The following is a 23308-nucleotide window of genomic DNA, read 5'->3' as shown; positions in this document are numbered from 1 at the left end:
ATAGTAAATGGGACTTACTCAGAGAGTAAGAGTAGGTAGGATTGTAGTCTAGGATTGCTAGCACGTGCATGGAGGTTACACTGTCTGGTTACATTTTTTAGCAAGGGGGTCTAACTTTTTTCCTCCCCATACGGATTAATGAATGAAAGTGGATGGATCATGGTGGAACTGGGAGGTGGTTTGTGGGGTGGGGGGGGCAATTTAATTGGAATTGTTTTTGCTGCAACTTGGGATTTACTTTGTAAGTCTTTTAAAATTTTAATTTATTTAAAATCCTAATTTCCTTTCTTTTCATTCATTCATTGAACTGGAAGTCCAAAATAGGCACTGACATAAAGTGACTGGGTGTGGGAATTATCACTTCCAGATTACAGCATTTTCCAGGCCTGATAGTTTTACTATTAGATCACTATTAGATCACTATTAGATACTATTAGATTAGGGTTGCCAGTCCCCTGTTCCCCCCCCCCCCCAAATTGTCCATGTTTCTCCAGCTTTTGGCTTTTGTTTCTCCCATCTAGCAAATGGGTAGCAAAAACATTTAATCTCAGGCCACTTTGGGGCTACTGCTTGGCTCTATCCCACTTCCAGATTCCCCCTCCCTTTTCTTCCCAAGAGACAGTGATCTTGTGATATCAGCAGACCATCCTTCTGGTTTTTTAATGCATCCACCCTGGCAGTCTAATGTGATGACATTATAAATGGTCCAGATTACATAATAATACTGGGCAGCACTACAGGGTTATTATAATGTACTTTCTCAACTTTAATCCACCCCCCAAATTATTGGAGGATAATTTTAGTGGGTTACATTGCAGGGTTGTTGTAATAAGCCAATATTAGTGTTGTCACACTTCTAACTCGCAATATGAACAGTGGACTCCAATAGAGTACATGCTTGTTGTAAGTCACTATCCTTGTATGGTGAGTTTCGGAACACTGATCTACTTTGCAGGGCTGTTGTAAGCCTCTCTCTCCTAACTTGCAATAAAGGAGTCTTAACTATGGATTGTACTAGCAATTATGTTTGTGATGAATACAGCAGGTAGAGAAGAATCTTCATCAATATGTAATATTGGGGGGGGGCAGAGATTTTCTTTTATAAGACAGTAGGGGTGTTACAAACATATTTCTGTTTTCAGCTGTGAAAAGTTGGAGGTAAAAAATTCCTTTCCTAAACCACTGTAGTTAAAAACATTTACCAAACTGGAAAATTTAAATTTTTAGTTTTGCTAGTGTCCACTGTGGTCTTCAGTAGTGCAATCCTAAACATCTCTAGTTCTGTTGAATTCAGTGGGACTACTTACTCCCACATGCACAGCATTGCAGCCTAAGTAAGCCACAGCTCATTATACCTGGTAATGCAGGCCTGGAAAAATGAGCCAAACCCCATGTCTCAGGTTAAGTCTCAAGTGTTGTCATGTGTATTTGTTAGCAAGATGTAGACAGACAGCAGAGCAATTTACATAGGTAAGGTTAGCTTTTGAATAGGCATGTTTCATTAATAACGTCCACATTCAATAGACTAAACCAGGGGTGCTCAAACTTTCAACTTTAGGGATGCTGGACCTTTAACAAGTGTATAGAAGTGAGAATTGCAGCAGGTGCAACTTGTCATCCCACAGATGACAAGCTACACCTGCTGAAATTCTCTCTTCTATACACTTGTTAAAGGTCCAGCATCCCTAAAGTTGAAAGTTTGAGCACCCCTGGACTAAACAGAGATGTAAAGGACCTACATGGGTGCATTTATTTTGTGAGCATGAGGCACTGGGGGTTTAAGGGCCTAATCCCATACAACTTGCCAGAGGCAATGCAGTCCTGAGGTATTTTGAGGATGCCTTTGTGACTTTTCCCCCTCCCCACTGCAGGATGCAGTGTATGCCCCATTGGCACAGTTGCATCAGTGCTGGCAAGTTGGATAGGATTGGGCCCTAAATCAGGAGACACTGATTCTTTACTCCAGCAAGAGCTACTATAGTACATTAGCTGAGTGATAAACCAGGAATTAAAATCTCATCTCTGAAATGAACTCAGTAGGTGACTTTCGGTACGTATTATCTCTCAGCCTCAGCCTTCTTCTCTGCAACAGGTGGACAACCCTTCTTAGAAGGTTATCCTAAATATTGCTGACATCAGATATGTGGGACATTCTGATCACTCAACCACAGTATATAAATATGGAAGAAGATTGTGTTGATAGTTAAATGGAAAGCCCATGTATAACCTCCAGAAGTGTAACCAATATAATGGACAATGAAGGGGGGGGGGAAATGTTGCCTTCATGCCCACAACTTTTCCTGAAGGATCTGGTTGGCCACTGCTGGAAGCAGAATGCTGGACAATATGGGCCTTTGATTGGTCCTGTTGTACCCTTCCCAGAAGGGCAGCGCCAGTTGGTAGACAGGGGTGGGTCTGTCCAGTGCAGCTGAGACCAAATAAGCAAGACACTGAAAGGCGGAAGGCTATGAAGGCTGTTTATTGTTTCAGCAAGACATGCCTGTGGCCTCCTGGAGACTCAGCTCAAATCCAGAAGGCACTCTTCAGAAGGGTGGGATACTTTTATACATTTCTGGTTCTTTGTCCTAAAATCTAGACTTCCCATTGGCTGAAATTTCACATCATAGATGGGGCAAATTCCCAATAGGCTATAGATAACATTAGAGACACCTGATAGGTGTGTTTCAGGTTACAGGTTTCCAAAAAAGGTAAAATTAGGCATTTAAATTGAATTGAATTACATATTGAATTACAAGGTTTTGAATTACATATTGAATTACAAAGTTTTCAAAAACCAGTAGGGGGTGCTACAATTCCATTTACCCAGTGTTGACCCAGTGTTGAACCTTATTCACATCCATCATTCTAATTAAGAGTATTTTTGACATGTCCTCTTACCAACCTCATTAAAAGATAGCAGCATAACACAAAGACAGGTATGAATATCATAAGATATTTTCTTGGCAGAACTTACTCATCCCTCATTAGGATGGCCTGGTATGAGTGGCCTATCTTATCTTCTCCTTTTCTATGTGTTAGTAAAGCACTGTGGGGCCTTCTGCCAACTTCTGCAAAGCAAAGGCTTCTAAACTTCTTTTGTAAAGTATCTCTTAAAACTTTTCTAAAATCAAGCAACCTTTTGGTTCTTTAAGAACTACTTCTAATGGCTACTACGTCCCCATATGTGAATTACAATTTGGGGCAAGACTATCTTGTCCTAGCTTTGTCTATATGTGCCTTTTTCTATTTCAGTTGCAATTCAAACAAAGAGCCTTCAAAGGCAGAAGTTTCCCTGTTATCTTCCACTTCGTCCCTCTCCTTGCCCCCTCCTTACTTTCAAAGAGGGAGTAGCCTTGTCTCACTTTGACTTGTTCAAGGATGCTTGCTTTTCTAATTAAAATGTGTGCTGTCTTCTAAAGTTCATCTCTTGCAGGTGTCTGTGATTAGCTAGTTAGACAAGTTAGTTTGCCAAGAAACATTGCCAACTGATAGGACTACCTTGACATTTTAGCAGAGCAGTTAATTTAGCAGAGCAGTTAAGTTTTTTTTAAGCTTTCCCCTAAGTTCATGCTTTCCCTGTCTTCCACCCCCCCCCCCTTCTCTGTTACACTGTTTTGATGATTGCTACAGGTTTGGTCTAGGGAGGGAGGGGGGTCTGAGACAGGTAAGTAGGTGTCAGTCCAATGGGACTCTTTTTTCTTATGAATGGCCCTAGATTTCTATCCAGTGTTCTACTCACCCTTTTGGTGTGTTGCTGAGTCATGTAAACACCAATGAGAATTGCTCCGATAATGATAATGGCCAAAAGAACGAGCACCAGAGAGATAAGAATTATTTGCTGCCTGCTCTTGGGTACAGTGGGTATAAATTTATAGGCCTGGGGAACAGAACCAGGGGATTAGCTGAAATTGTGCATTAGGAGCCCTTGGGAGAAAGAATAAATAAAATAGCAAATCTGTAAGTGTAGAAGAGCAAATAGATTCATAAATATTATGGATTCAAAATGAGGATGAGGAAGTAACAATGCCTTACACCTTGTCATTTAAATAATGAAAGAGTAAATTAGTAATTTTAAGCTGCAAACTTTTGCAATCCTGGGAGTAAGGCCTACTAAACATGAGGTGTACTTCAGAGTAGATATGCATAGGATTACAGTGTAAATGTTAAGTCTTATGGAAAACATGTGTGTGTGCTTCAAGTCATTTCTTCCTCATCACATCAGGTTGAAGAGTGAAATCATCTTTCACTGTGTGTTTATACCTGAAACAAAATGCATGTTAAGAACTGACTTACTGCACCATGGGTGGCCAAACCACGGTTCACGAGCCACATGCAGCTCTTTGACATATAATGTGCGGTTCTTGAAACTATGTTGGCTGAGCTCCTTGTTGCATCACAGTTAACATAAAAGGCATTTAAGAAACTTTCAGGCCTTATAATTCACCTGGTATAAACGGAGAGTCTGCTGGATTAAAACATAAGTTTAATGTTCATGTTGAGTACATATATTTAAGAATTTAAATGCTTCTTAAATGTTGCGGCTCTGAAATATCTGAAGTTTATTGTATGTGGCTCTTATGCTAAGCAGGTTTGGCCACCCCTTTAATACATCCTTGCGCAGTGATTTTGTTGCCTGCCATGCAGGCATCTTCTTAGTGTTTCTACTGAAATGGGGTTTCTCACATGTCTGAAATGCAATTTTCAGTCAAATATAAATAAATAAATTTGTACTTACCAGGAGCTCTGACACCATATCGTGCTCAGGTTTGGAGTCCATCTCTGCTGCATTTAAGATGGAAACGAGCTCATTCTTTAGCATAAGTTTATTTTTTTTCCTTTTTAACTACAGAGCCATTGGCTATGTCAATTTGAAGGGGAAAAAGTAATATAGTAGGAGTGAAACGAGGAAAGGAAGGATAGAAAATAACTTTGTCTATAGATGACATGCTTTTGACATACTGGATCTTGGAGCCTCTTTTTCGACCATCGTCACAATAGGCAAAAATACCTCACAAGAATACCTCACAAGAATTTATACCTCACAAGACCTCACAAGAATTTAGCCCAATATGAAGTGACAAAAGTAAACTACAATAAACAACTCAGCATTAATCTTCAAAAGTGGCTTTAACAAAGAAATTTAAAATCTTGCCTGTGATATCTGTGAAACACAAATTGTACTTTCCTTGCTGGAGTAGTTTCTCCTCAGGAGGAAAAAAAAAGTGGAATGGCCAGGTGGAGTTACATGCTTTTTGCATGTATTATTGAGTTAGGCCTTGAGGCACCAAAATGTCTCATGCAATCTGTATCCTAACATCACAAGATGGTGGCCCTCATCCCTATCCCATGCTCTACTGGGGAACCATTATGATAATCTGTCATAGCTTTGTTGTTTACTTCAGAGTAAAGCAGCAGCTACATTTTACTTCAGCCCAATCTGAGGCTGCAATATCTGCAGAAAATATTCTCAATATCTGCAGAAAATATTCATTGTTCTGCTAAGCACTGTGTGGTCAGCCAGGCTTCCTGCATGAAACTGTCGACTGAGGGCCCAATCCCATCCAACTTTCAGCACTGAGAAAGCCATGCCAATAGGACATGTACTGCATTCTGCAGTGAGGATGCAGTCACAGAGGTCCTTTCAAGGTGAAGGAATGTTTGTTCCCTAACTTCAGGGCTGCATCGGCACTGAAAGTTGCCTAGGATTGGGCCTTAAGCTGTCATTTTTTGAGTTTTTGCATGAAAGGAAGTTATAATGTTTGTGCATAGTACTGTACGATTAAAAAGTGGTTTTTCTGATTTAAAAGAATTATCTTTTTCCTTGAATTAGAAGTGTTTGTATGTGTAGAAAGGACTGTGTCACAAGTCAAAGCTCACAGAATGAAGCTTTTGCTGAGGGAAGGGGACAAGTACTAGTGACTAGTTGTTAAGTCACAGGTTTACCTCACAATTCAGGAAAATAATCAGATGTGGAATGACCATTTGTGACTGTTATGTATGCAAGTTATGCAGGCTCGAAATTCTGCATAACTGATTGGCCCAGACTTATGACTTATGGCTAGCCAATCGGGTGATGGATTGAAATCCCCCATCCAATTGGCCCTCTAGTTAATGTTTCAATTGCACCAATCATGGGGAGTCTGGGCAGAGCTAAAGGGTATAAAAGCCAGAGGTGTTTGCCTTGTGTCAGATTCATTGCCAGATCCTGTTCTGAAGATGGAATAAACATATTGAGCTGTTATCTCTATGCCTTCCTTTATTCGCATAGACCCACTATATAACTATTGTTATTGTTATTGTTGTTATTGTTATTGTTATTGTTAACAACAACAACAACAACAACAACAATTTCGCTTTATCACAAGCGCTGCAATCTTATGAGCACTTTCCTGGGAATAAGCCCCACTGAGTCCAATGGAACATGATTCTGAATAGACATCCCTAGGATTGTGATAAGGGTGACGGCACACTTAGTTAAGGATCCATTACTCACATTTGGTCTATTTGCCTATTTTTCTTGTTTCTCAAAAGTCCTCTCGGCTTGGGTCTCTGGCTGTCTTGGTTGCCTTTCTGAAAAGTTACAAGAGAGGATCCATAGTCAATGGCACAATGCCAGGCAGTGGAAGACTCTGGAGCCCACTCCTCCTATTGCCCCTCTCCTGTGCCTGTTCCTTCCCCATCTTCCTTCCATAGCTCCTGTAACAAGCAAGATTGAACATTTATACCTCAATAGGTGTGAGCTGAGAGTAAAGAAACCTGCTGTGGAAATGGCCAGAGATATAGCAGGCTACATGTTCTCTGGGTGCCATGGGATGTTTCAAGGGGCAGGATTTCCCAATCATGCGTTTTGCAAAGTGCTCCATCAAAACCTAAGAAGCTATCCCTAAAGTTATACACTTCTCAGGTTGGTATGATCTGTCCATTTTAAGGGCCATGGCATAAATCATGGCATTCTCTGATACTCATTTTGGTGTCTCTGATTTTGCCCATCTGTCTACATGGTCTTTGGATCCCAGTCTGGAGATGCCATTGTTGTTCGCTTGGATGAGACGTTGACCTTGTTGCCCACTTAGACATGATGATCTGACACACGGTTATCACAAGAATGATACCTTCAGATATGATTGTTTCACAGAGCCAGTTGCACATGCTTAATGATGTTCCTTTAGGAAGCAGTTTCCCTGGTTGTGATGGGCTTTTCTCCATGAATTTCCACTAGAAGCAAGGCTGCTCCTTCTTTAAGGCAGATTCTGCTGGTGAGATGTAAGGGAGAGCAAGGAATAGGAGCGGGCATCGTGCCCAATTGTACCATCAGTACCAGTGGCAGTGGTAGCCCCCAATGTGCCAGGAAGAGATACGTGGGGAAGTGCCCAAGAGGGCCTGGTGGAGGGCTTCACCAGCACTGGGTTGAGATGTGTTCCATAGAGTCATTCACTTTCAGAGCCATTGGAAGCAAACTCTTGGTCATCAAGTATCAGGATGTAGAGAACTTTGGAGAATGTTAAGGAGCACTAAGAGACAGGAACAAGGTTTGTTGTGAAACCACATTACAGAGACTAATTTCTTTCTGATGATGTCAGGTTTACACTTATTTAATTTATGGTTGTGGTATGTCCCTAGTTGGAACAGAACAGTCCTTCTTCAAGAACAGGAAGTGATCCTTATCTATCAAGAAGTAGCTTTTGCTGCCTGAATACCCCTCTCCACTTTCTTATGGGGACGCTATATAAAATGGATTTGCTCAGTAACAGGGATTTGCATCAAACAACAGCATGCGGTACACACACTTTGTCATCCTTGTGATGGGATTCCTATCAAATTGGTTTAAACTTCAGGGTGTTGCAGGTAAGACCTCTCAGACCATTTCAACCATTGTGCCCATCATGGCTATAGCTCTTCCCATATGCCTCCAGATAGGTCATCCCTTGCAGAGTGGAAGGGATAAGGAGGTACAGGAATTGTTGGAGACTCATTCATCCACATGCTTCTCAAGTATTCTGCTTGCTTATTTGCATTCCTCCCTCTCAAAAGATTGGTTAGCTTGAGACTGTCCATACTAATTTCCTTTCTCAAGCATTGCAAGAGAGAGTCTCATGACACACTCCCAGGTAGTGGCAGACTAAGAAGTTTCCAGCATTGAGTTCCACATTCCTCCACTGGTTCTTTTTCTCACCTTTCTTCCATACCTCTTACAGGACTACAGTTCTAGATTCCAGGACATGAGAATGAAAGATGGATGAAGGAGAATGTAAAGTGGGTGAAGTGGTAAAAGAGGGCAGGTGATGTCCCAATTACATGCACGCATAGAGATATGGAATGTTTCAAGGGGCAGGAAGATTTCAAGATTGGAATTTCACAACTTGGCTGGCCCCTTCCCTTATACTCACTAAACTCCAACAAATCTTCCCTTAGTACGAACTTCCCTCCACCCACTGTAGCTCTGCTCTGTTTCAAAGCTCTCCTGGGTTACAAATAAGGAACTCACCTAAGGGTTCCCACCAGGTCATGTTTCATGCTTAGAGGCATGTCTGAGTAGACCCAGATAAGATGTTATTTGGAGGTGCAAGACGGATTTTTTTCTCTCTCATTTTCTTGTTCAGGAAAACTACCTTATAAATGTAAACTCCCTATTGACCCTGGAACATGCACGAAAGCTCTTTGGCGCTATCACTATGACTTCTTAATGGATTCCTGCAGATCATTTTTTTATGGTGGCTGTGAAGGCAATGCAAATAGATTTGATAGTCGAAAGGACTGCTTTCTGCAATGTAAACAATATGGTAAGAACTTTGTAGCCACCATGCAGCCAAGTCACATTGCACCCTGGTTCACCCTGCTGGCTGCCTCTGGCCAGGATGAAGATAAAAGCCCCCTTTTGGTCTTCTTCAACCCTCATAAAGCAAACACATGTATCATCGATCAGTCAGACATTTCTTAGCAAACTTCCCCAGGTTGCTATTTTTCATTTTCAAATGAAATTCAGATCTGGACTAAATTCAACACTATACGGTCTATTCTGTTGGGTTTGGTCAATGAGGAAAACGTATCACAAATTGTCTTATGCATTGTATTGTAGAGGTATAGCTTTTCCTGACTTTCAGCAAGTGATCGGCTGGTGTGTAGCCAGCATTGTAGCTTTCATTTGGCTCAAACAATGAACATGAAATGAACTGGTTCCAGCTCCCATACCCAAAAACATGTCACATCATCACTGGTGTTAAAAGTACTTGGAGGAATATTTTTTGCCCCACTTCCAAATTTCATTTTCCTTTTATGTTTTTCTTTTCTTTCCTCAGATCAATAAGCAACCCTCAGCAACCATCACTCCCATCCCAGGCTTATCAATATGTCATTGAGACACATGGGAAAAAAGCTGACCAATGAAAATGATTGTTCCAAAAGCCACTTAGGTGTTATGTTACAGCAGAGAACCAATAAGGTGTTAATATGGGAGGAGCCTGAGGGGAGGAGGCAGAGCTAGTGGGTAGCGAGCTGCTGGGGGGAGGAGATAGATTTTTCCCCATTTACACTTTTTCAAAAGCCCGGGCGTGATGTCACTTCTGGGGCATCGTTTTGAACTTGGCACTGGGTTGCACGATCATTTTCTATACCATTAGATGTGTGATGAATCATGTAATCCGTTGTGCTGATGAGATATCAGATTTTCTGATTCCAAACCAATGTGCATAGCCAATGTATAATAATAATAATAATAATAATAATAATAATAATAATAATAATAATAATAATAATAATATACTGCTTTTCAACAAAATGGTTCAGAAAGCAGTTTACAGAGAAAATAAAATATCTAAATAGCTCCATGTCCCAAAAGAGCTCACAGTTTTTAAAAGATGCAGAAGAAATGCTAGCAAACAGACACTAGAAAAGACACTGTGCTGGGATGAAGAGGGTTAGTTACTCTTCCCCTGCTGAATGTAAGAGGAGCACCACTTTAAAAACTGCCTCTTTGCCCAGTTTGCAGAGCACAATAATAATAATAATAATATAAAGTATTTATATACCGCCTTTCTTGGTCTTTATTCAAGACTTTATTCAAGGCGGTTTACACAGGCAGGCTTATTAAATCCATGCAGGGATTTTTACAAATTGAAAGAAGGTTCTCTCTTTCAAGAACCACCACGTTCAAGGTGTTACACTCCGATCTGGTTTAACATTCTGGCCTCCATCCTCCCATGCTCCGAGCAGATGGAATAGCTCAGCTGCAGCTTGCTAGCTGCTTCAAGGTCGCACGGTGCCGGTGGCCTCGAACTGGCGACCTTGTGGATGTTAATCTTCAGGCAAATGGAGGCTCTACCCTCTAGACCAGACCTCCTGCCAATGTTCCAATGTTCTACTGTATGTTGTTATGGCTAAACGATAAAAGTTAAATCAGTGAAACGATCTCGTTCTAACTTCCTCAGAAAACTTTAATGCTCACTACTGTTATGAATACATTTTCTCTGTGTGGCTGACAAACTTTCCTTTCCTTAGATTAACTTTGGATTCTTCTTTCAGCCCCAGGCAAGTAACACTTTCAAGCTCATGGATCACTGGGACTCGTGGAACAATGCCATATAAGAAATCCATGGTAACTCCATTCTGCAACACCTGTTTTTTTTCTGGCTGAAATGTCATGCATCCTCTCCAATAAACTCTGCTACTCTGTATTATGTAGATTCATTTTTTGAATATTATTCTCCAAAATGTCTTTATCCCCCCTAAGTTAATGCACTGTTGAGTCAAGAGAGAGAGAGAGAGAGAGAGAACAGCAAGTGACAAACTTTTTCAAGTAGAATTGAAAAACTCTAGAATTGAACTGTCTAGCAGACAGGGGAAGAGTTGTCACCACAAAATGGAGTGTTCAGAGAAGTAGCTCAACTAACCACACCAGGGCAGGGAAGAAACTATATCTAGTGTATGACAGCCACATGTGCAGACTTGTCAAGAAAGAAGACTTCAGTGGCAGACCTGTATATGTACTTGAAGACTTTTCTCTTGATGAGACCTAACAGCTTTGGACATTCAAAGTTATTCCATTGTGAAGCAAATGTAATATTTAGGGAGCAGAATGGCAGGACATGAGAATGAAAAGTTGGTGAAGGAGAATGTAAGTGGGTGAAGTGGTAAAAGTGGGTGAAGTGGTAAAAGAGGGCAGGAGATGACCCCATTACATGCACACATAGAGATATGGAATGTTTCAGGGGCCAGGAAGATTTCAAGATTGGAATTTCACAACTCGGCTGGTCCCTTCCCACCAGGCCCGTAGCCAAGATTCTAGAGGTGGGGGTGTGTGTCTTTTCGGGGCGGGGGCAATTATGTTGGGTATCTATACTGGTGTGCAAAATGAAAGGATAAGTATGGAGACACATCAAAACATGTAACTCCCCCAAATTTCATGAAGAGAAAATATTTTTTTGGGAGGGGTTACTGAAACATGCATTCATTATCTGTAAAGCAGTGTAACAATAATTTACATAGAATAAATGCATCTCTGTATGCAATGTAAAATGTATTTGTCTACATAGAAATAACGTACAACATATCCTTTCATTTTACACACCAACACAATACACAGGCTTGCATCCCTGCCAAAGTAAAGCATATCACTGTGATGCAGGTAGTATTTGCTTGTATTGAAAGCCTTTCATTAGCCGATGACACATTGCCGATGCATTGATACATACTAAAATAAAATTTATTTATTTTACATAAAATCAAGAGGAAAGATATGCAAGTCAAATACGGTAACGCCATTGGAACACTAGTTTTTTTTTTTACAATATTCACTACTTTTAAAAAGCAAAGTACAGAAGATTTGAATTATTGAATCTACCCAGTAGAGCTGAATTCTCCTATCATTCTAAGAGTTGAATCTCCTTAGAATCAGGGGTGGATCCAGTGTCTGTTTAGGGGGGGCCATGAGCACTACCTTCAGAGCCCAAGTCAACTAGGCAGGAAGATCTGGGCTCCTGCCTGGACTTGGAGTCCAGGTTTACCCACTGGGTAGACCTGGACTACTGATTGAGCTTATAGCCTCTGGGGCTATTTGCTGGGTGGGTAAACCTGGGCTCCTGCCTGGACTTCAAACTGAGGTCTACCTGCTATGTAGACTTGGGGTCTCACTTGTGCTATTGCTTCTGTGGACATTTGCTGGGCAAGTAGACCTGGGCTCCCAGGGTTCCCGATTGAGCTTATTGCCTCTGTGGTTATTTGCTGGGCAGGTAGAGCTGGGCTCCCACTTGGACTTGGAGTCCAGGTCTACCTGCTTGGGTAGACCTCGGCTCCCAATTAAGTTTAGAGCCTACATAAGAACATACAAAGAACCCCGCTGGATCAGGCCAAAGGCCTGTGCAGTCCAAGTTCCTGTATCTCACAGTGGCCCATCAAATGCTTCAGGGAGCACAAAAGACTTCATTTCAAATCACCCCCAGCTGACGCCAGACTAGACAAAAAGAGGACAGGGTTGGAAAAAATTCTAGGGGGGGGCAAACTGCTGGCTCGGGGGGGGGCAAAACCCTCCTGGTCCCCCTAGCTACAGCCCTGCTTCCCGCATACTCACTAAACTCCAACAAATCTTCCCTTAGTACTAACCTTAGTATGAACCTTCCTCCACCCACTGCAACTCTGCTCTGTTTCAAAGCCCTCCTGGGTTACAAATAAGGAATTCACCTAAGGGTTCCCACCAGGTCATGTTTCATGCTTAGAGGCACATCTGAGTAGACCCAGGTAAGATGATATTTGGAGGTGCAAGACAGATTTTCTTGTTCAGGAAAACTACCTTATATATGCAAACTCTGTGTTGACCCTGGACCATGCACAAAAACTCTTTGGCTTTATCACTATGACTTCTTAATGGAGTCCTGCAGATCGTTTCTTTATGGTGGCTGTGAAGGCAATGCAAATAGATTTGATAGTCGAAAGGACTGCTTTCTCCAATGTAAACAATATGGTAAGAACTTTTCCTTTGTAGCCACCATGCAGCCAAGTCACATTGCACCCTGGTTCACCCTGCTGGCTGCCTCTGGCCAGGATGAAGATAAAAGCCCCCTTTTGGTCTTCTTCAACCCTCATAAAGCAAACACATGTATCATCGATCAGTCAGACATTTCTTAGCAAACTTCCCCAGGTTGCTATTTTTCATTTTCAAATGAAATTCAGATCTGGACTAAATTCAACACTACACGGTCTTTTCTGTCTAGTCTATTTGCCCTGTGTTGGTGTCTCCCTCCTTTTCAAGGCAGCCCAAAACACTACAAAAAGGCTCCGCCTGGCACAGGCAGGGAATAGCCCTGGAGTTATGGAAGAGGTTCCCCCTGTGAAGGAACAGTAAGACTCCTGGAGCCCCTGAGCCAGCAAAGAGGCTGAAGAGGGGAAGGGGGGAAGCTCTGTAGCCAGAACACGTGCAGCAGGGTAGTGCGCTCTCTCTCTCTCTCTCTCTCTCTCTCTCTCTCTCTCTCTCTCACACACACACACACACACACACACACACAGAGGGGCAGGAGCAGTGGTAACAGAGGGGATTGCTTAAAAAAAACCCAGGGAGTGTTTGCCAAATCCCCCCCTTCAGTCTGAGATGGTGCAGGCTCTCTGTGCTCCAGCCTGCACAAACAAAACAGCCCAGCAAGTAAGTCTCCCAACAAGCCAAAGCATGAGATTTAGACTACAATCCGATCCACACTTTCCTGGGAGTAATCCCCATTGACTAGAATGAGACTTACTTCTGAGTAGGCAGGCATAGGACTGGGCTCTCAGGCTACAATCCACACTTTCCTGGGAGCAATCCCCATTGACTAGAATGAGACTTACTTTTGAGTAGGTAGGCATAGGACTGGACTCTTAAAAGCTCAGCATGTGAAAGAAGCAGGGACAGCTGGCAACTCCCCGTTGAGTACGGGCTGAGTACGGAATGGAGGAGGGGGAGGCGAAGGAGCAGAGGGGGAAGTGATTGAGAACCGCTGCCTTAGTTTCCTTCCATCCCTAAGTGTCAGGCTGTAGCGTATTTGTGTAACTCTATACAATTTGTGTAAAACACATCATTTCTGGGTCTGGTTTAGCACAATGCATTTTTTCCTAATTGCAGCAGGTCAGGGAACGAAACTCACTCGCATAAAGAGGCTCCACTTGTACTTTAACCTAGTTGTACCTGTGCCTGCTGTGATGTCTTTTATCCTGTCTAATAAACTCATCTGTTTCCTACTACGTGGTTTCTGCTTCTTGAATGCTTTTCTCCAAGGTCTCTATTCCCAAATGTTCATGCATTGTTGTGTGTCCAAGTGGGGAGAACAGGAGGGATTGCTGTTTAAGTGGGATGGCAACTCCTGAAGACTGAGGTTCCCAAACGTTTTAGCACAGGGAGTCCCTCTTTAAAACAACACTCTATCAGGACTCATCCATCTTTAGGAAACCAACTAAAAAGTTTCACTTTACCAGCCTCTTGTTCCTTTTCACTCTGGTGGTGTGGCGCACCTAGATTCACATTGATTGGATCAGGTTCATTCTGGTGGCCTTGCATTTCCCTCAGCCTGCTTTTCAAATAGTACAGAGGAGTGTTTGCTGAAGTGACGCAAACTGTTGCAGGTGTGCTTGATGGCACATTTGTGACACTGCTTGCCAGTACTCAGCTGGCGCGAGCCCAATTTTCCAGCACCGATGCAGCTGCAATGCAGCCCCTAGGTAAGGGAACAAATGTCCCCCTACCTTGAGGAGCCCTCTGTGACTGCCTCCTCACCACAGGACGCAGTGCATGCCCCATTGGCATGGCTGCACTGGTACTGGAAAATTGGATAGGATTGGGTCCTTAGTCTCCTGGGTCAGTACCATCAGGACTGCTTTCCTTCCTCCCTCTCCCGGTACTCAGAAACCACTGGGAACTTCAATCTCTGGCTTTGAACCAAGCTGTAAGCCCCCTTGCTTTGGTACTACCTTTTTGTTCTCCTTCTCACAATAATATCTTTGTTTAGTCTGAGAGTACTGTGTCTGTGTGTGTCCTTTCCGATTGTTCTGCCAGGCCGGCATACCAATACAAAAGGTTCAGCACATGAACCATCTTGTTTGGGCTTCTTGGTCCAGATTAGGCTTGTACTTGTTTCAAAAATTCCCTTGCCTCTGTTGCCTGCTACCATTTAAAGTAGGCTTAGATCAGGCCACACACAGTGGTTCAGTTACCTGGTGTGGTGCAGAGTGAATGACAATCACCAATATGGAAAGCAAAGGCACAAGTACAACTCCCCGGAGACAAAAGTCTCAGATCAGACAGGAGCCCAAACATCTGGGGCAGCAGACATTTTATACTGTTTGTACAAAACAGCACTACTTAACATTCAAAATCACAAAGTAACGCCCTTTAACCCGAAAGCAACACTCCTTACTTAGTACTTTTCTATCATGCGCTCTGCATGAGCTGGTCACATAGAAAACACATGAACCTTCCTCTCAACTGGGGAAGGAGCTCCATCACCTGTGCTACTACCAAGAAAGCCCTGCCCTATGTCCCTGTCAGCCATATATCAGTTTGAATGTATTAGCATTTAAGCTGAAATGATATCCATAGGCGGAAAAACATAAGGAAATCAGGGTGACGAGTGAGAGAAAATTATTTGGAGAGGGGGGCAACAGGTGAGTATAGGGAAGGGTGGAATACCAGAGGGGGAAGAGAGGAAAAAAAATAAGGAATGCACCAAAAGTCACAGCCATAGCATCAGCCTGCATTCTCTGACACAAGCAATGAATGAATCTTTTGGCAGACCATAAAACATACCACTGTCTTGTGGCATTTGGTAGGCTGCTTTTGTGGCATTTGCTCTTGTGGCAAATTTGCTCTTGTGGCATTTGGTGGGCTGCTGGGGCATTTGGTGGGCTGCTGTGAGATACAGGAAGCTGGACTAGTTGGGCCTATAGCCTGATCCAGTGGGGCTGTTCTTATGTTCTTATGTGATGAAGAAACTTTTTCTATTAACTGATGCCCCAAGCCTGCGAGAGGAATCACTTTTAAGTGGTGATACCACTTGATCTTGGGGTTCTTGATGAATTGTTTAAGGAGAAACGTTCATTGCTGACCAAATCTCTAGGACTTGCTAAGTGGAAAAAGATAGACCAAGGAGACCTGGACTACAGAATGCACTCACATCCCTCCAAAGGAATCAAGGGAGGAAGGGATAGAAATACCAAGCATATTGTTAATTTCACTGCAAATGAGCATAAAAGATGGAGGGTGGTTGGGAGCCAAATGTAAGAGTCTCCCAAGGTCACTTATTTGTATCTGCTAACATGAGGCTGTCCCATTGCAGAGATCCTGGGGCTATGCTGCTAAGACAGAATGACCTCCTGTTTCAAAGGTGGGTCAAAAGGCAGAAATGAGCTTGATAGACAAACCCAGGAAGCAAGGCAGTAGCCTTGGCTAGTCCCAGGGAGGGAAGCAAGGCAAGGGAGCTGAGATTCCTTTTCTATTGGGAAGTTTGCCAGGAGGGCAGCAGAGTTGGGGACACTCAGATAAAGCTTGGGACTCAGACCATCCTTCTTCTAAGGATGCAAGGGTAGCCCCTAGAGACATGCCTATGTGCAAAATAGGAACACTTCACCTGTTGCCTCATTCCTGTGCCTGTTCCATTCCCAACTTCCTTCCATAGCTCCTATACCAAGCAGAACTACCTGTTTACACCTCTAAAGGTGTGAGTTGAGGGTGAGGGAACCTGTTGTGGAACCAGGCAGGAGATGTAGTAGGTTACATGTTCTCTAGTACTCTGGCAGCAGCTCTCCAGGGGTAGCCCACAGCCATCATCCCCCAGTCTGCTGCCTCCATGGAATCCAGATCACCCGTCCTCTCCTTGTGTTGAATGCGCGAGAGGAGGATGGGAAGAGACTAGCAGTCTTCTGTCAAACAGGTCTTTTAAAAAAATGGACCAGGTATAACTGTTTCACCTGTGGATTTGTAGCATCTTTCAATGTTACATAGTGTGTATGAAAAAAAAAATGTGTTCAGAAGAGACCAAAACTATGAATATATAAGAAATAACAATTGTGGGGAAATATTCATTGCATTTATTTTCTGGTCATTGTTATTATTCATTCCATTCCATGACTATTACTGAAAATAATTTTGTCATATATGGTGTGGGTCAAAAATTTATGGGCCATATTTCATGCTTAGAGGCGCTGACGCACAGAAGATGATATTTGGAGTTGCAAGATGGATTTGTTTTCTGGTGGCTGCGAAGGCAACGATAATAGATTTGCGTTCTTGAATGTGAGAACTTTTCATCTGCAGGCCAGACACACTGCACCCTGGTTTACTCTGCTGGCTATCCATCATAACCATCATGCCACCAACTCTTCCTGTCTGATGTGCTATTGACCAGGTGGTGTTAACAGCTCATCTACTGAGAGTTACAGTACATAGTTGTTGAGTTTCTTTTCATGCAGTTCATCATGAATTTGGATGGTTAGGGATGGGCAGCCCTATCCTGAGCTGCCCGGCATGTGGGGCTGCAGCAGTGCTGAAAATGGCTGCCGGTGCATCCAACATGCTCCAAGCAGCCACTGGAAGCTCCTCGGGAGAAGGGGACTTTTGTCCCCTTCCCCTGGATAAGACGAGTAGCTGCGGAACAGGGCTACTAGATTCTACAGTCACTCAAAGGTCAGTTTAGAATCAAGAGCCTCCATGTCAGTCGGTGAGCCCGACACGGAGGCTCTCTCCACCTGTCCCACAGCCCACACGCCCCACTCCATCCCCCTGGAAAGCCTCCTCCCCACCCTCTTCCCACCCTCCCTCTGCTTTCCCCCTGTTGGAGTTGGTGCAACTCCGTCTGCTGTCCAGAGGGGGCAGGATGATGTCAAACTATGATCCAGTGTTTCTGGCCTTTCTACCTGTTCTCTCTGTGATCCATGTGGGGTGTGGCCCTAACCCTTTATCCTTCCCTTCTCCTCTGAACACTTCCTCTTACCCTCTGACCACCAACCTGTTAAGATGCGCACACCAGGGCTCTGATGCCCAGGCCAAGCAGCTTCACAGCATCACCCAAGCAGCGAGGGACTGTGTCTCAGTGGGTTCAACCCTAACTGGTGCACTATAACCTTGACAGCTACGTGTGTGACCCATACAGATTCAGGAACAATGATGTAATCTGAGGAAGGAAATGCCCTAGTGCTTCTTGTCAATGGGGCATTGACTGATCCACCAGGACCAAGGATCAAACGCAGTGTTCTAGACCCTAAATTCCCATATGGAATCATAGGGAAGATCAAGGATCTTCCTTTAATGGCTTAATGATCCTTGAGCATTCTTCCCTGGCTCGAGATGTGTGCTCGTTTTGTGCCCTGCTGAAGATCTTGAGCACAAGGCATGCAGGGCGAGGCAGCTCTAGGGCCTTGCTATCTCTAAGTGTTAGCTGAACCTCTGATCCTAATCAGATGCTGTAAATATGCATTCTATGGAATTTTAAGTAAAACAATCTTCTTTCTGTGCAACTGTAACAAACCATTGCCTCTTTATCTTTTTAGTGAATAGCAGTCAGCCGGGTGAGAGAGGTTCCCTGGGGTGATACCCAAAGGGGGGGTGGTCCACTGCTTAAGCTACTCTGCTTCGCCCCAAAGAGGAAACTATCTTTAATTTCCTCCAACACCCCCTCCCCAGAACGCCTCCTCCCCGCCTCCCCCAGGCCTCCATCTACCTCCCCGCTGCTTGGCAGTCCATGTGACCACCGAGTGGCGGAGCTCTGGCGCTCGCCTGGAACTAGCCCAGCACCAGCCAGTGCTTGGCTGGCACCGGCAGAGCACCAGCACTAGAGCCTGCAAATGTGCTTAGAGCATGTTTGTGACAGTGCACGTCAGCAGTGAGCCAGTGCGCCAAGATCAGGATTGGGCTCATAGTCATGATATGGCTAACAAGACATACACTGTCACCTCTAGTGTCTGTGCCTCTCTCCCCCAAATACAGATGCGTAATGCACTGCCCAGTACCCAGAGCAGTGATGTCATGCTGTTATGTGACAATGTGCCATGTGATATCACTTCCAGTTTCTCCCGGAGGAGCCACCTTGCTATGGTGGCTTTGTGACACTCATTCCTTCTTCTGTGAAAGCGCCCCTACAAACCTGGAGTAGCGCCTGAGGCTGGTGCTTCTCAGGCTCTGCCCTTGTTACAACTTAGACTGGAAGGAAATAGTCTGTCCATTTTGGTTCAGTTGGGTACTGCCCAGAAGGGGTTGGCATGGAATACTACTTATTCAAGAACAGGATCATTCCATGAATGCAACTGGCCAGTTCCAGAGCACCCTTCCCTGTTGAGAAGTACTTTTTGCTGCCTGACTGCCCCTCTCCACTTCCTGATGGCACACTACATAAACTACCTTTGCTCAGTAGTGGGTAGTCACATTGAACAGCCATCATGCAGCTCAGTCACACTGTCCTCTTTGTACTCATGCTGGGCATGCTGGCAAACTGGTTTGAATTTCTGGGGGTTTCTATTCAGAATGCAGGTAGGTGTTCCATGTCAGTCCTCCGCAGACTTTTTCTATCATATCTGCAACTTTCCCTACGTCTCCAGGCATCACCTGGATAATGGAAGAGGTGGGGAAGCACGGGGATGACGGAAGGCTCATGACTACCATTCTCTACAGGCAACTTTTGGCTTTAACAGGAGTGGGACACTCAGATAAAAGCTCAGCTATTCGCATTTTGGTCGACTTGCCTGTTTCATGTTTCTCAAAAGTTCTTTAAGCTTGGGATTCTGACCATTCTCACTTCTTTCTTCTAAAAATACAAGGGTAGCCCCTTCACACATTCCTAGGAGCAAAATACTTCACCTTTTGCCCCATTCTTGTGCCTCTTGTTCCTTTCCCGTCTTCCTTCCTGTTTACACCTACTTTTAACAGGTCTACCTGTTTACACCTCAAAAGTTATGAGTTGAGGGTGAGGGAACCTGTTGTGGAACTAGGCAAGAAATGTTCAGGTTGCATGTTCTCTGGGTGTCATGGGATGTTTGAAGGGGAAGATTTTCCAAGCACACCTTTTGCCATGTACTTCATCAAAACCTCAGAAGCCTTCCCTGAGTTGACCAGGGTAGTATGGTCTATCTATTCTAAGGGCTATGGCAAAAATCATAGTAGCCGCAAAAGAACTTCTTGGTGGGTCGGATTTTGTCCTTTAGCCCATATGGCCTTTGGATCCCAGTCTGGCAATTCATCGTTGCGACTTGGAAAAGATCTACTCACACACTGCAGTAACAAAAATGATGCCTTCAATTATCATATTTTCCATCTCTCTCTCTCTCTCTCTCTCCTTTTTAGATTCTGTGCCTGGAAGGTGCAAATACCCTCCTGAAACTGGAATGTGCAGGGCAATGTTTGTAAGGTATTACTACAATGCCGAGACGGGTCGGTGTGAGAAGTTCACTTATGGCGGCTGTGGTGGCAACCCAAATAATTTTAAGCGTTTCAGAGATTGCAAACGGGCATGTAAGCCATGTGAGTTCCAAACCATGAAAAGAATTTGCCCTTTTCTGCCAGTATAATTCATGCTCTAGTGGTCTCTCACCTCCAGCAGGGCCCCAAACATCCCAGAACCTTAAGCCATTTACAAAATTGCATCCTCCTCTCCCTGAGTAGCGAAAGGAAGGGGGGAGGGAACTGAAGAGAAAGCGAAGCGAACACCCTCTGATGCTCTGGCCAACCATGCTTCTGTCAGCTGCACTTCCTTTCCCACTCTGTTCCCCTCTTCTCCTCCAAATCCAGGGAGCATGAGGAGGGAAACAGTGGAGGCTGAATTCTCTGCCCAGCAGTCTCAGGGACAAGCAAACCCTGAACTGTACTATGCTAGAGACTCTCCTTACCTAACAGGGGTGGCCTGATTGCAGGAGGTACACCCTTGTAGCTACAGAAGGGAATGAAGATAGGAAGGTTCCTATCCAGTAGCATAGCCTGGGGGCAGCATAGTAAGTACTGTGAGAATGAGAAAGCAGGAGGTTAAATCACACAACTTTTTAGTGTTAGCCCCAAATCCCCTTCCCCAAGAGACTCCAATGATTACTGATCTGCTGGAGCTGCTCTTTGCCCTGTCTCCTAATGTCATCCACTCACAGGCATGATTCTCCTTTCTGTCCTCAGGATAACGTGCAGGATAATGAGCAGCCCTGGATGATCATGCCTTCAGGCCAATTTGCGTGTCACTGGAAACTGTGGAATAAAGGTACCAGCTGAAGCCAGGACAACTTTTACTCTGCTGTACCAGTCTGTGCTGAAGAGTATTACATGCTCTCCAATAAACTGATCTGTTCTTCGCATTCTGTGAGTTCTGAGTCATTGATGTTCCTCTCAAAGGTTCTCTAATTCCCTACAATTCACACACCATTGGCTCAGTGTCAGTTTTCACAGAACTACCCATATGAGCAAGCGTCCCTTTGAATATGAAAGAATATGATTTCACGTGAAAGAATATGAATTCACGGTTGTATTTGGCTTATTCCTTCATGAATTGGAACTGAAGCCGTAGAAGGGCAATCTGCCTAGGGTCAGGGAAGGATCAAACTAAACATACAAAACCCCGGGTAGATTGAAATGGAGGCAACTGGCTCTTGGCCTACTCAGTCTATATAGGCATAGACCTGAAAAGGAACCACTTTTGATAAAGTACCTGGATTTAATCCATAGGACATGCATACATATTTTGGAGTACTGAAAAATTACTAGTTGAAGGTCAGGGTGACAACAGCCCTTGTGGGTCATTCTGTGGAACTGTCAACAGCAGGAGGACTAGGTGCAGATCAAGATGCCTTCTGAGCCTTTCTAAGGGCACAATCCTATCCTGCACTGGAACAGGCAAGCCAAGAGGTGATACAGCACAGGATAGTGGCCCAAGGCGGCTCCGCCAGAGCCAAGGGAAACTTTTCCCCTTACCCCTGGGTAAGACGCCCTTGCTCCAATAGGTCTCCTCAGGCTTGCGCCACCTTATATGGTGGCACAAGTACAAGGAGAGTGGAGCGACTTGAAGCCTCTCTGATTCCCCTGGGAACAGGGGTTGGGATCCAGCATAACTGCCGGATCCCAGCCCCCCTCCCCACTTGCCCACTCCCGGGGCCGCCCACTGCCCGTCCTCCCCCTGCCCAGGAATACCTCCTTCCTGCCCATCCCAGAGCCTTGCGTTAGCCCAGCTGGGCCGATGCAAGACTCGCAGAGGAAGCCGCTGTGGAGACTTGCGTCAGCCTTTGCAGGTCGGCACCTCTGAGCGCCAGCCCGGCTTCCTCCCGAGGAGGCGCAAACATGCCTTACGACACGTTTGTGACTCTCCTGGGCCAGCGCAAGCCCATGGGTGCCTCTGGATTGTGCTCTAACTCACAGATCTGATAGCAACCACCACCTAGCTAGCTCTCAGCATCACCCAAGCAGCGAGGGACTGTGTCTCAGTAGGTTCAAGCCTAACTGGTGCACTATGACCTTAACAGCTATGTGTGTGACCTGTACAGATTCAGACGCAACAATGTAATCTGTGGGAGGAAATGCCCTAGTGCTTCTTGTCAATGGGGCATTGACTGATCCACCAGGACCAAGGATCAAACACAGTGTTCTAGACCCTAAATTCCCATATGGAATCATAGGGAAGATCTTCAAGGATCTTCCTTTAGTGGTTTAATGATCCTTGAGCATTCTTCCCTGGCTCGAGATGTATGCTTGTTTTGTGCCCTGCTGAAGATGTGGCAATGACTTGTTCTGGGGTCCAGGGCCTCAATTCATATACAACTTTTAGGCTGCAATTCTATGCCAACATTCCTGGGAGTACGTCCCATTGAACACAATTCACGGGTCTGGGATTTCAACTGCATTTTGCCGGTGGGTTTGTGAGGGAAAGTGTGGCTGGGAATCCTTCTTTCCTGCTATCACTTTGTTTGCTCCAACTCAGGAAACTCTTAGGATATGGATTTTGTTTCCAGATTCAAATTTGCTACAGGAGTAAGGTGCAGCCACTCATGGAATGTTTCCAATAGAAATGAAAGAATTATGTGTCCCCCACCACTCTCCTATGCCAGCCTTCTAGAGCCTTCCAGACGACACACAACTCAGGGCATTTCTTGGTTGAACCCAGTTATGGCCTTCCTTGAACCCTGTGGGACCTGAGGCCTCTTTCTGTTAGCCCAATGCAAATGCTTCAAGACTGGCCTGAGTCATGCTTCCCTGGCATGCATCCAATGCCACGTACACCAGTGACATGCATCAAAGCAAACAAGAACATATTAGGCAGCAGGATACAAGTTTATGATGACTTATTTTATAGCTCCAACATGTCCCTAGTTGAAATGGAATAGTAGTTAATGAAGAACA

At 44.3% G+C, this 23308-nt stretch overlaps 1 protein-coding gene across 1 annotated transcript; it reads left to right on the top strand.

Annotated features, from left to right (window-relative positions):
- Positions 1–7772: 7772 nt before the first annotated feature.
- Positions 7773–20844, top strand: LOC136662475 (BPTI/Kunitz domain-containing protein-like). The gene is made up of 4 exons (XM_066639694.1): positions 7773–7845; positions 8601–8768; positions 20285–20452; positions 20729–20844. Exons 1-4 carry the CDS (start codon positions 7773–7775, stop codon positions 20842–20844), a joined length of 525 nt encoding a protein of 174 aa, XP_066495791.1.
- The last annotated feature ends 2464 nt before the right edge of the window (positions 20845–23308 follow it).

This window comes from Tiliqua scincoides, chromosome 11 (assembly GCF_035046505.1).
Source record: "Tiliqua scincoides isolate rTilSci1 chromosome 11, rTilSci1.hap2, whole genome shotgun sequence".
NCBI classification, from domain to species: Eukaryota; Metazoa; Chordata; class Lepidosauria; order Squamata; family Scincidae; genus Tiliqua; species Tiliqua scincoides.
The sequence above is the reverse complement of the archived record's forward strand: the minus strand, read 5'-3'. Positions and strand labels throughout refer to the sequence as shown.